This window comes from Pelecanus crispus, chromosome 3, assembly GCF_030463565.1.
Source record: "Pelecanus crispus isolate bPelCri1 chromosome 3, bPelCri1.pri, whole genome shotgun sequence".
In the NCBI taxonomy this organism is placed as follows: Eukaryota; Metazoa; Chordata; class Aves; order Pelecaniformes; family Pelecanidae; genus Pelecanus; species Pelecanus crispus.
Window position 1 is genome coordinate 2174068 of NC_134645.1, and position 12681 is coordinate 2186748.

The following is a 12681-nucleotide window of genomic DNA, read 5'->3' on the forward strand; positions in this document are numbered from 1 at the left end:
AGAATGCAGTGCTGAACATCATGGACAGAAAATAATAATTAATATTTTTTTACTTGGTATTTGAACAGGAGAACAAATGTTGGGTGTGAAAAATGAGAACAAAAATGTTGCACCCCTTTTATTTTTTTCATTACAACATTGTAAAAAAAACATGCAGCAGGAGGATTAGTGATATTTTTCAATAAAATGTTGGACCATAACTATTTCTTTTCCCCTTCTTTTAAGGATATCTTTTTCCATTTTCTCATTTACTCATATAAAGTCTTTGTTCCCCCATCTTTCTATAAAGAGGCATAGTGTATTATCTAGTGAACATGAATGTTTTGAGATTGAGTTAAAAAAGGAAAAAATTCTTACTTTGGGTGAATACTGCTAAATTGTTGTTACGCATGAAATAACAAGTGCCAGTGGTAAATGGCCAGGTGTTTTACACCAGAAACCCTTGTACCTTCCAGCTGCTTTATTCTGCTTTGATGATGCAAAAGCAACTGTAGAGTGAGTTTAATTGACCGATTAAGCTGGGCTTACAATTGTTTTGTGCTAGTGAATTACCAACAATATGAGCATAAGCATCAGTCTCTTCTGCAGCTTTTCAGCACTATTTTTGGTCCAGGAGTGAAAATCACCACAGTCCCTTTGGGTCCCTAGGAAGCTTGCTTTCTCTGAAACTTGGCCATGGTTACATGCAAGAAAGTACCCTGCTTCTCAGAGGAGCATCTCGGTCTGCCACGTACGCTTCAGGCTTCCTGACTTTGAGTCTGTCCACGTTTTCAGTCCTATGCTGCATAGGCTGATTCAGCTGAACCTGCTGTGTTGCTGCGGAGGAAGGAACCCCCTGAAATGAACAGGCAGTTTGCCTTTTTCAACCTTTTTAACAAAACATACAGTACCTGCAAAGTAGCACATAACAAGACAAATGAAGCAGGCTTCCTGTTTGTCACACTAACACTGATAATCCGTAATGCAGGGGAAACCTGCTTTGTGCCATCCAACAGTACAAAGCAACACTGAAGCTGGAAGCTCCTCTAGTATGCCCAAGTGTTTCCACACTACCCACTCTGTTTATAGCTGGTGGGCCTGATTGAATGGGTAGGCACCTCCCCTGCTGTGAGGTTACCTCTGATTTCCATAATAATTTCTTCATAATGACTGTACATGAAAATAGCGTACTGTAGCCTATCTGAAGGAATAATCTATCCCATAACAAGTTCTAGACTGAAGAGAGCAAACAGGAAGGTTTTAACATTGTCCATATCTTTTTTTTTTTTTCTTCTTACTCTCTCTATGTAATCAGGTTTTGTACTTCATTTTAAAATAGCTTAAAAATAAACCCTGGTAACTGACCCTTCCATCTTTCCTGCTAAAGAGTCACAGCTATTCTTCACATTTTTTGTATGTCCTCTTTCAATTACAGCTACTTAATACAATCACGTATTTGGAATTTGCTGATAATTCTCATAAATTTGTCAACAGATCCAATACTTTTCATATATAGCTTGTTAGGCAAATATATATTCACTTCCCTTTCTTCATCAGATTAATATAAATTACCGGAATTTATAGTCAAACAATTAGAAGCAGAAATTTTATTATGAAATGTAGGCAAACCTGCAGTTTCTGAGGGTGTTGTGCTGGGACAGGGCCTTAAGCTGTGAAAGATACTGGATTTTGGATGCACTGAGATGAGATTAATGTGTTGGCTGCTGCAGTTGTCAAAGACTTCAATTTTTGGCCACAGTTGTACCAATATGCACACAATTTATGCAGAATCTTGACACTCCCGATTATGAGTGCTTCAAGGTGAAGCTGACTTCTCTCAAAGACATATGAATTATGAAGCAAGCTTCATAGCTGTGCCAGATGTCGTCTTTTCTGAGAATACAAAAGAATGTAACAGCTAATGAAGGATTTGTCTGACCATATTCTAAAAGCTTCCTGAAAGCACTGGGCTGACTTTTCTTTGCACCTACAAGGGTCCAAAGTGACGGTTGATCAAGCCAGACAGAATTAAAAGCTTACGAGTGCTCAAACTGTCAGTGTTCAGGAAAACCTAAGTTCTAAATCAGCGGGTCTTCGGGACGTGGAGTCTTGAAATCTCTGTGCACAGGGTTGAGTGAGATGGCAGCAAGAAATATTGAAGCCAGTTCACAAAGCTTTACGTTTTCTGTGAAAGGCACAGCTGAAGTAGACTCTCCCAGTCCCTCCAGATACAAAGAAGCGAACCAAGAGGATGTATTCCATTCTCGTTCAGGCAGGTGCATGGGAAAACCTGGTAGTCTTCTGAGGGGGAAGATTGTCTGGAGAAAATACTCCAAATCCCAAATCTTTCCTCTCTGTAATTGTGCGGTATGTCTGTATGAAGACCCCGAAGACTGTGCATCTGATGGGATGTGCATACTGTGGATACTCTGAGGTTGATTACATACTGTGATAATTTTGAAAATTGTATTACAAGCTGGAAAGCCATTTAAGTTAGAAGCAGTGAGTTAATCACAAGACCTGAAAACCTGCTGGTCCACTTCACTGCGAAATGCAATGAGGATCTAAGAAGAAATGTCCCCCTTGCTGTATTGTCATTGTGTGTCTGAGAAAGGAAAAACTGTGACTTATTCATAGGTATAGTGGGTAGAAACCCAGAATTAAATGAAGTAAGTTTAAATTAAGAAAAGAAAAAAAGAGAGAAAAACAAGCTTCCAGCTCAAGCAAGAGACAGGAATAGCTGGGGCTGTTGCTCTGGGCTGCTTCTTGGGGGCAAGGACTTTAAGCTCACTACATTTCTTTCTTTAAATAGTAATATTCAGAAGGTGAATTGTTGCTTTAAAAGTTATTTCCCTGCTTATATATGCTTCAAAGATACTATGTGACACCTAGGAGACAGTTTTGGTTCAAGAAGGTGGCAGTTTTATTTTCCTCTTTATTATAGCTACATTTCCATCTTTTTAACCTTTGTGTTTGCTAGAATAAGCTTGCAGGACTCCATGCTTCTGTAGTATTAAGAGTGGTGAATCTGAAAAACTCAAAGTACGTTATCTCTCTAGAAATAACAAATCATTGTACAGTTCAGGAGGAGTTTGATCTCAGGAACTGTGATATGTCTCCTGAGAAGACTGCAAGTATATGGTTGAGAGCTGATACAGGCAGTGCCGGGTTATGAGGGGAAAGCTTTGCAACAAATGCCACCCTTCTGGAAAGGCATCAACAATTCACAAATTACTCCCCCCAGATTAATACAAGACTTACTCCACTGTCTCTTTGGCAAAAGAGAGGAGCCAGCAATTCTTGTCCCTTCTCTTCCCCATCATGGGAAAGAGAGTAGGAGGACAGTTTTGACATAATACTCAACACAAGATAACTGTGACTTTGAGCAGCTGCTGTGCACCCTCTATTACTACCTAGCACGTGCTTTGTGCTTAGCACAATCCAGCAAGATGAAAAGGAAATCTGTATTACACTGGCCTTCTCCAGATCTCCAGAGTATTGGGCCCCTAAGCAAACTGGGTGAGAAATTTCATGATTATAAAGGGCAAAAAACTTATATATGACAAACTTGGGGATAATATTAAGGTTTCTCCATAGAAAAGAAAATGAAAGCCCTTTATCAAGTGTATTTTTCCTGTCTCATTTATTTACATAATGACAACAATGATGATTCTATAAAAATCTTGGAGGAACGTACAGGTTAGATGATAGCTTTTACTTGCAGGATTTGAAATAAATCATGGTCTGGTATTTTTGGGGACAACCCAAGATTTATTGTCTCTGTCAGCAGTTACAGCTTTAGGATGGAAAAATAACAGGAGAGATGAGGCTGAGGAACACTTTAAATATCTTGTGGTTGTATTAGTCGGTCCATTCGGTTAAGATAATTAATTGATTGTTGTTTCTCTCTCCTCTCCCCAACCTTCTTGTTTTTCTTCTTCTCCCTTTCCATGTCTGTCCTCCTATCCTCCCCACCCACCCTTATTTTTCTCTTCCTTTTTTGCTCCTCTGATTGGCATCCTCTTCTTTGCTCTGCCTGTATGATACAGAAGTGGGGTGCCAATGAGAGGTGCCGCAGGAGCAGTCTCGCGGTGTGGGAGCTCCAAGAGCAGTGCTCCCACACCACGGGACCACTTGGTCACTGGTGGGACTGTCCCAGACAATCCAGGACAATTGTAAGCTATACTGTGTGTTACGTAGGAATTGTGCTCCATTTCAGAAAAGGGCCAACATTTGGACTGGGACCATTTTAACTGGCAAAGAATTTATAAAATAAGAAGTAAAACAAGCTTGCGTGAAGACTATTTATGTTACTAATACGAAAGGCAAAGATATATTTGCATTTTGCATTCTACTAACCGCTAACATATATCCTATGTTTGCAGCTTTCATTTAGTTTGATTTGCATGACTCTACATAAACTGAAAACTCTTGTAATATACCTGGTGATGGAAAACCCTTTAAAGCAGGTCGAATGTGCAGAAAACAAAAAGCAGCATTAGCACGTTTGTCTGGTTTTCTGTTTTCTTAACATACTGGCTTGTCTCACTCTCCATGAGTTACCTGTCTCGGAGCCTGTTCTCAATTGTGTTAATATGCATCATTTGTAATCCTATGTTCTGATAAAGATGAGAAGTTAACGAAGTTAAAGAAATTGGATCTTCTCTCTTCAAATATTATTCTTTTGATTGTTTATTTCCTTGCAACAACATGAGCTGAATTACATAAGCTTTCAAAATAGCCCCCACAAGTGGCGAGTACAAGCCTTTGTACCATGAACTGAATTATTAGACATATGGTTACAAAATTTGTTCATGCACTTTTACATGCACGCTTCTGTGGGTGCAGTGTAAAAGCTTTGAATGTGAATCCGTGTTGTATTTATGTGTAGGTGGGAACTATTCAAAACGTGTCTGGAAAAACACATCTCTGGGGTGGAGAAAATAACTTTGGGCTTACTTTAGCAGAAACCTACTGTTTGAGAATGAGTAGCATCCTTTAGAATATTCACTTTTACTTTCTCAACAGCGTTATGTCAAGTTAATGCATCCTAAATGTATGTGGCAGCATGCTGGTTTCATCACATTTGTCCCCAAGGCTTGAACATATTGTGCCTCGTATTTTTACAGTCCCTGCCAACCTACTGAACTCAGAGTCAATCTCGCTTCTCCCACAGGTCAGCACAAAGCTGGCCCAAAGGTCTTTGTCATTTGTGTGACGCTTGGTGGGTGTGGACTTGAGGGATGCCAACACTGTCACAATGCACAGCGTGTTACTGGCATTTCTCTCTCCAAACTTGAGCACTCTCTGCACTGAGGTTGATGCGGAATATTCAGCCTTTTTTGAGGGTTGATGTGTAGGTTGTAGGCCAGGAAGGATTGAAAAAGCGTTGTTGCTGATACGTTTTGTTACGCAGGGGAAGGATGCTATTTTATCTGCCTATTATGTTTTATCTCCAGCCCAAAAGTTCTCCGTATACTATTGGTTGAATATTTTTATTTATACAAAGTACAGCTTCAAAACATGTCAGAGTTTATGTAAGGAATAACAAAACAAATGGAAAAGACTCTTTGTCTCAAACATGATCACAAACCCCAAGAGAAGCCTAAGGAAAGAGAGAGACCTTACGGGATATGCTAAAGTTGGGTTGATTCTGATGCCTTGGTAGTATGGAGAGAGTTCTCCTCAAGTCTCACTACCTGAGGTATTTAAAACTTTTTAGCTCAAAGACAGAAATTTAGGTTTTGCCTAAAGCCTGTTACAACGTGTTCCTCAAAGCTGGTTTTGGCAAAGGGGGCTGAGGGATCTTCCAGACATTCCTGTCTGTCCCGTGTATTGCCTATGACAGATCTCTATGCAATAGGGCCAGCCTGTTTACAATAGTTGTTTAGTTTAACAGCTTTACAAGATGTTTAGAACAATAAACTTGTCAAAAAATAAAGGCCTCCAGATTTCATTCAGAACTGATTATCCTTATTAATCTGCTTTGCTGCTTGTTTCACATTTGGAGACTGATCTAGAATGACATGTGAATGCAATGACTAGCTTCCCTTACAAAATACGGAACTGGCTATCTCCACCATACGTTCTGCAATACCTTTTTTTTTTTTTTTTTTTTTTTTAAAGAGTGCATCAGCATACATGTGAAATCATAAATACTGTAACCATGCTAAGGCTTTTCCAGTGCTATGCTCTTAAAAAATAATTTCGATTACTGTTGATGTTTCCCTCTAGTTTTGTTTCAGCTTTGCTTTGATCCACTGTATTAAGGAGTAGGATGTTTTTACATTGAATACTCTACTTTTTTTGTGGTCTTGTGTTATCTACAAAACATAAAGGAAAAGTAACAGCAGGAAAAGTTATATGTAAAACTCCTATGCATGTTGGGATAGGAAAATCCAAGGGTTTAGAATTCACAAAATCTTGTAGTCGGTTCTTAAAGCTCTGGGAGTTCTGCAGCAGTTTTAGGGCACTTGGGAGTCCCACTCCTATCAACTAGCAGCAATGTACTTTTAAAAGAAGCTGCTTTTGCATTTTTTCTGAAATGAACAGTACATTTGTTTAAATCTTGGATTTCTAATTCTCTTGTCCAAACAAACGTACCAGTAGTGGATCGTCTTACCTCTCTTTGAACCTTGCTTTCTCCTCCTGGAAGCAGTCCAGCTCATTTTTGCTTTTGTGCAGCAACCCAGTTATGTTCCCTGTCCAGTTAGCAGCCACCTAAATGCGCACGTTAGTCACCCATTTGGACTCCCTTCAGCTTCTTCTCTACCCATTTCTGCTGGGCCCAGCCCATCACCTTCTCAGTGTCAGGACATTTTTGTTCATCTGTCCCTGCTCCAAACCTCATTGTTTGTCGCTTTCATGCAACGTTGTTTCTGAAGATCCAATTCTGTTCCCATTGGGCTCAGAATGGAATACTCATGTTCTCGCCAATTTAGTTCTGATGCAGACAGTGTCTCTCATCAGAGAACAATTATGCTATGTGCTCTAAAAATATGAGTTGGCTAACTCTGTCCCACAGAATTTATCATAACAATTTTTGGTCTGCTTTTTCTCTCCTTTATTTTCCATCTAAATGGATCTAATTTCCACACGCACACACACTTTGGCCCTGTTCTTTAAGATCACCTCTCTTTTCACCCTCAAGCTGCCCCACTCTTCCCAAATGCCACCCTCTCTTGCCCCGCTGCCCAGCTCTCGGTTGTCTATCTGTTACTCGCTGTCCTGGTGCTGCCTGTTCACCCCACCCTGATCTAGGCTCCTCTTCCTACCCATTGCTCTTGGCCGTTTCAGATAGCCTTCTTGGGTAGGTGAGAGTGAATGAATTGTCACTTGCACCTTTTTACATTTCTGCATGAAGACCCATAAAGAGAGTGGGTGATGTTTTGTCAGTTTAAACCTGGAGTTAGCTCACTGATTTATAACCGTGCATACGTGTGTAAGCATATCATCAAGATAATAATTAGTAACAGAAATTTTATTTGCTGTATTCACAGTATCTAAAGAACTGAAAGCCCTCTAATGTCTGACTGTGTCGTTACCTTTCCTGGAACTCATTCATCCCATAACGTAATATAAGCACATTTATTTTAAATTACTGGAAAGAAACCGTTAATGCTTGTATTATGTTTTAACTTGCTTTCCTTTGGAGGCAGGGAATTGTCAAGTAAGTACTAACAACACACAGCACAGAAAAAGCACAGATTGCATAGGTCAAAAAGGGTAAACATATGTAATTTGCTGCAGTGCCAATTTCTTGTCTTGACACTGCCATCTTATGTATCAAAATAAATTAGGTGTAGTCGCAGACTTGTTAAAGATGAAATGACTTGTTAAAATGTTAAAAATTTGATGCTGCTTTATATTTGTTTTATTAAGATGATAATAAGGCAATGAACGCATACATGTGTGTATATATACATGTACATGTATATATGAATGCACACAACATTTGTGTTTGTGTGTACTGTGAATAGATATCTATAAAAGTATATGTGTGTATGTGTATGTTTCCAAATTAAATCTCGTGCTTACAATCTAGTGATTATCAATCATGTCATAGTGGTAGCGTTCTCTTGCTTTCATAAAAAATTTTGGCTTGCTCTTGTCATAAACTTTAACTGATATTCCCCGGTAAAGAAATGTAAAAATTATCCATTTTAAAATTACACTAAAACAGAAAAAAGAGCAGGAAGCATACAAGGAAATGATGTATTATTTTCATAAGTGCTGACTCAAAGGCCTTAGTAAATCTGGGCTGAAATGGCTTTTGCTGTTCTAGCATCACATAATGATTTCATCTGGTGAGAGAATTAAGTTTTGTAGTCATTTCCTCCACCCCTTCTCTACTGGTGATTGCGCTGCTATTCGGTCCAATTACCCCGACGGTTATGCAATGTGACTTGCCCACTCAGAGAAAATAAAGGTACTTGTTTCCCTGTGAGCAAAAAAGTACAAGCTGTCCCCTAAGGAAGGTGGCCTACCAATGACCAATTACGAGGCTAAATTGCAGGCTGAACTAGGGTAGAAAACAAGCACCCATTGTGTGAAATCCTCAACAGTGCTTATGACACTGTTAAATTTCTACCAGTTCCCATCCCAGTCGGGCACCTGAAAATAAACAAACACGTGGAATCACGTTCTCCTTCAGTATAAACTGTGCGGGAAGCATGGATGTAGCTTCCTTTTTTTAGCCTCCGGCCTGTAGGCTCTTTAGTTCAGGGATGCCAGGGTATGATGTTTCCAAATTTGTAGACTGGTGCACTCTTTAATTTCTGTTTTAGTTCTTGCTGGCATGCTTGAATAGCCTGTTTTGTGCCACAAAGGAATGACTGATCAACTCTAAAAATGCTTGTGCATGAGTAAAGTGGTCAGAAGTACTCCTAAACTGTATTAAGTTTCTTACTTGGCTTTGTTTGCTGCTTACAAGGGGATCAAGGTAACTCTTTCACTCTTTTAATGTCACAAGATCACGTGCTAATGTACTTTGCTAGTAGTTAGTGAGTTTGCTTGAGAAGTGGGTTAGTTTGTTTACTTCCAGCTTTGTTCTGTCTTTTTTAGCGCTCGGATTTTCATGCCACTTACTCCTGCAATAAGTATTCTAGCTGTGTAGCAATAAGTGTTCTAGCTGTGCGTTTTGTCAATTGTTGCCTTTAATACCTTCCATAAAAAATACAATTCCAGGAAAAGCAGCTCCCTCTAAGCAAAAGGGATTTCATCCTTCTGCAATTAATTTTTGCAAAACAAGAATTAATGGTCGTTACAGTATAAGGACAAGACAAATCTGAATTTCACCGCATATATAATGTATATCGAATTTACACCTTTTTTAAATCTTAAACATCTGGAAATGCTGTCCAGATTTGAGTGTTTATTAAATAAATTGAGCCAGGCATTTTGGTTTTTTTACTTACAGAACCCCGCTGTTGCTTAACCCCGTCTCCAGAATCTGCAATTGCAGTTTAAAGGCATGCAGTGGGGTTTTTTTGTATTATTAACAGCAGCCATCGAGTGATGTTTTGGAGCAAGCATTTAACCATAATATCTGTTTGTATTCTTTTGCCATCACCACTTCTACCGTAACCTGCTAGCAAGATCCATTTTCTAAGTAAAAGATGTTCAAACATGATAAAGCACCTAGGCCAGATTTCTCTGGGCTAATTTCTCCAGTAAATGGCTCTGTTCTGCTGTTGACAGGGTTAGAATTAGCCCTCATGAATTTCTGTTAACAGAAAGGGAGGAGCATTATGCTTACACTAACACAATGGTCATCTACAGTGCAGCCTGTGCAGCAGGCATTTGATTTTGCAAGGTCATGAACTTGTAGAGGCTGAGCTCCCTCTATTCCTCTTAGGTTTGTGCCTCTTCTTTTTTTTTTTTTTCTTGGAAGGATCAAGTCCAATAGTACCAGTGAAGTGAAGGTTATCTGTCTTTAAAGACCATTTGCACGAATCAAACTTTGTTTCAGTCTGTGTTCTACATTTGTCTTTTTAGCAACTATAGTTATGTAAAAATGCTTTGCTGGCCCTTGTGTCTGTTAAATTCACATGGATGAATAACTTGTACATTTTAAAATGTAATCATTTTATCTCTAATACAATTTTGAGAAGATTTTAATAAAGTCTTGTCAAGGTTTTGTGGTGGAATTTCTCAGAAGCAGCAAGGGCGGGGGAAAGTCAACTGCCAGTAGTGGCAAATCTTTTAGATAATTTCTGAAAGCAACAATTTACTGTCACTTAGTGTTCAAGGATTTTCCCATGGATTTAAATCATTATGATTTAAAAAAATAAAATCGGTACACAGTGGTCTGTTCTGCTACTCATCCACTAAATCTACATCAATGTTATTTCTGCTCTTTCCATCAAAATGCATGTGATTTCAGTCAGTTACCGTACAACTCTAAAAAAAACCCCTAGGCATTAAGCTTATGTAGTTGCAATCGGCCATTTCCTGTTCACTTACAAAACACATGCTATGGTTTTGAAGCTTTTATTTTGCTTTCCAACATCTTGATTGTCGTCTTTTTTAAATGTTTGTTTCAGGCCACCAGTTAGCAGAGCTGCTCCTCAACCTGAAAAACTGCAAAAGAACAATATCAACAAAAAAAAGAAACTGGTTGAGGTCAGGCTTAATACTTTTTTATTTGCTTTAAAAGTAATCTGTGCTGGGTGAAATTCATCCCTATTTTGAGGGCAGCTAAAGTCTTGCATAGGTAGAAGAGAAGAGAAAGAAATTTCTAAAAAGTGCTTTCAGCTCTGGTGGCAAACACCAGAAGATGTGATAGACGGCAACTTTTTTGTCAGAAGGAACCTCAGAATCAGGGTGCTAAAGCTTACCTGTAATATCAGATCTCTCCAACCCCCAAATCTGTCCCTTAATTTGAAGGGCAGGTAGAGCCCAAGTGTATGTGCGTCCACAGCAGAACCCATACTCACTACATAACCCCAAGGGAAATACAGTCAGAAACTGCACTTTCACACATGAAAAAATCATGTGCGTAATTTCAAATGATGAAATTTGCTCGTTTACTTTGCAGCATACATTCTTCCCCAAACTGTAGGGCCCCCAAACAACTTTTTGGAATTTCCACGTAATATGCTGAACAAGGAATATTCTGTGATCTGTGTGGACAATTTGCCACAATTGCTTGGCCTATTCAATGTCACTCAAATTGTTCAACGTAAGCTGTAACTGTGTTTGGGATGGATTCATTAAGCCTGTCTTCTGGGCTGTAACAGCAACTTTAACAACCATCTGTTAACCGTCACTCTTTTCCTGGAGGAAATTTCCTTGGCAATTGCTTATTGTAAGCTGAATTACACCTCTGATTAATTTTTTAATTGTAGAGTTACTTATAGCCTACCTTTGCTTCTTATAAGGACTTTAAGGTCAGAATTTGGTCTGTTAGAATTTGGTAGTTTATGAGAACGATTTTTTGAAGACTCTTAAAAGTAGAAGTAAAGATATTTGCAAATACCTGATACCATATACAGCTATTAAACTGTGATGGGAAGATTAATAAAATTGGACCTTTTTTGTAAGTTGTATATATTTTGGATGGAAATTTACAGAAACAAAACATTTCCAGCCAGGTGAATTATTAAAGAATTAATACTATAAATGCAGTGCCTTAGTTGACTGATTAAAGCATTGTAGATGGTCTGTGGAAATGTCATGCCTCAATAAATTAGCACAACAGGGATAACTGATTAATTATGTTTAATTATTCTATTGCCTCTACAAGATATTTGTAGCTTGTGTAATTACTTTAGAACTGCGCTTATGTGATCCAAACTTTGTAATCTCCTTGTTTCTTCTTTCACTTCACTCTTACTCTTTCTTTTTGTTTTATTTGACTAGGAGCTGGCTTTAGACCATGTTTTTGGATATAGAGGATTTGATTGCCGCAACAACCTTCATTACCTAAATGATGGTGCTGACATTATTTTCCACACAGCTGCAGCAGGCATAGTTCAAAATCTTTCTACTGGTAATTCAACTTGAAACAATGCTTTGAGATAAAAAATGCTTTACAAGTAAAATACTTCTGATTAAAAGTCTTAACTTTTTAACATTCCTGTAACTTTCTCACATTTTGTAATGTGAGAAAATCTAGGTGGCTATTGTATCGGATTGACGATTTCTCCTGTTCAGGTCATCCTGTGGAGCCATCCTGTTCCTTTCAGCAGGTGTGAGATTCTGCTAGGAAGCGTAACAAAAACCTGTTCTGTTTCTGCAGTTGTGCCTTGCTAACATCCCTGCTGAAGAGACAGGAGTGGCTTTCCCAGGGGAGAGAGCCTGCGTTATGAAATGGCTAGTACCCCCAAAAATGTTAGGAGCAGTAACATCCATTGTTTCGTTTTGAGTTGTTTTAGCAAAGTCATACTCCAGGGAAGGGTACCTTTTGATGCAATACACTGTGAGCAAGTTGGTCTTTGGAAGGGGTAGAAATATTCCCTGCCTTTTGGGTAATGAAGAGGAGGAAAAAACACCAAAAAAACATCTGGCCCTAAGTTGTAGCACCAACATCTCTATATTAGTCACATATCTCAAGAAACAAAGATAGGAGTTACAGGAATTTTGGCTTTATTTTATTCCCTCTTGGTGCCACCGCGAACCAAGCGGTGCGCTCAGCAGCTCTGCTGCCAAGAAAGGGCAGAGGCAGAAATGCTGTTGCATCTGGTGACCTTTGGGGACTCC

The 12681-nt window shown here is 38.9% G+C and overlaps 1 protein-coding gene across 6 annotated transcripts in view; it reads left to right on the plus strand.

The window, feature by feature from the left end:
- EML6 (EMAP like 6) overlaps positions 1-12681 on the plus strand; it is a 116707-nt gene that overhangs the window by 89892 nt on the left and 14134 nt on the right. For 3 of the 6 annotated variants that reach the window (XM_075707086.1, XM_075707087.1, XM_075707088.1), the window contains exons 28-29: positions 10524-10602; positions 11842-11971. In XM_075707086.1, the coding sequence (XP_075563201.1) occupies positions 10524-10602; positions 11842-11971 (209 nt within the window). Of the gene's footprint in view, positions 1-7633; positions 7649-8911; positions 8921-10523; positions 10603-11841; positions 11972-12681 lie in introns of all 6 variants that reach the window. The other 3 variants (XM_075707084.1, XM_075707083.1, XM_075707085.1) reach the window with 2 other exon arrangements.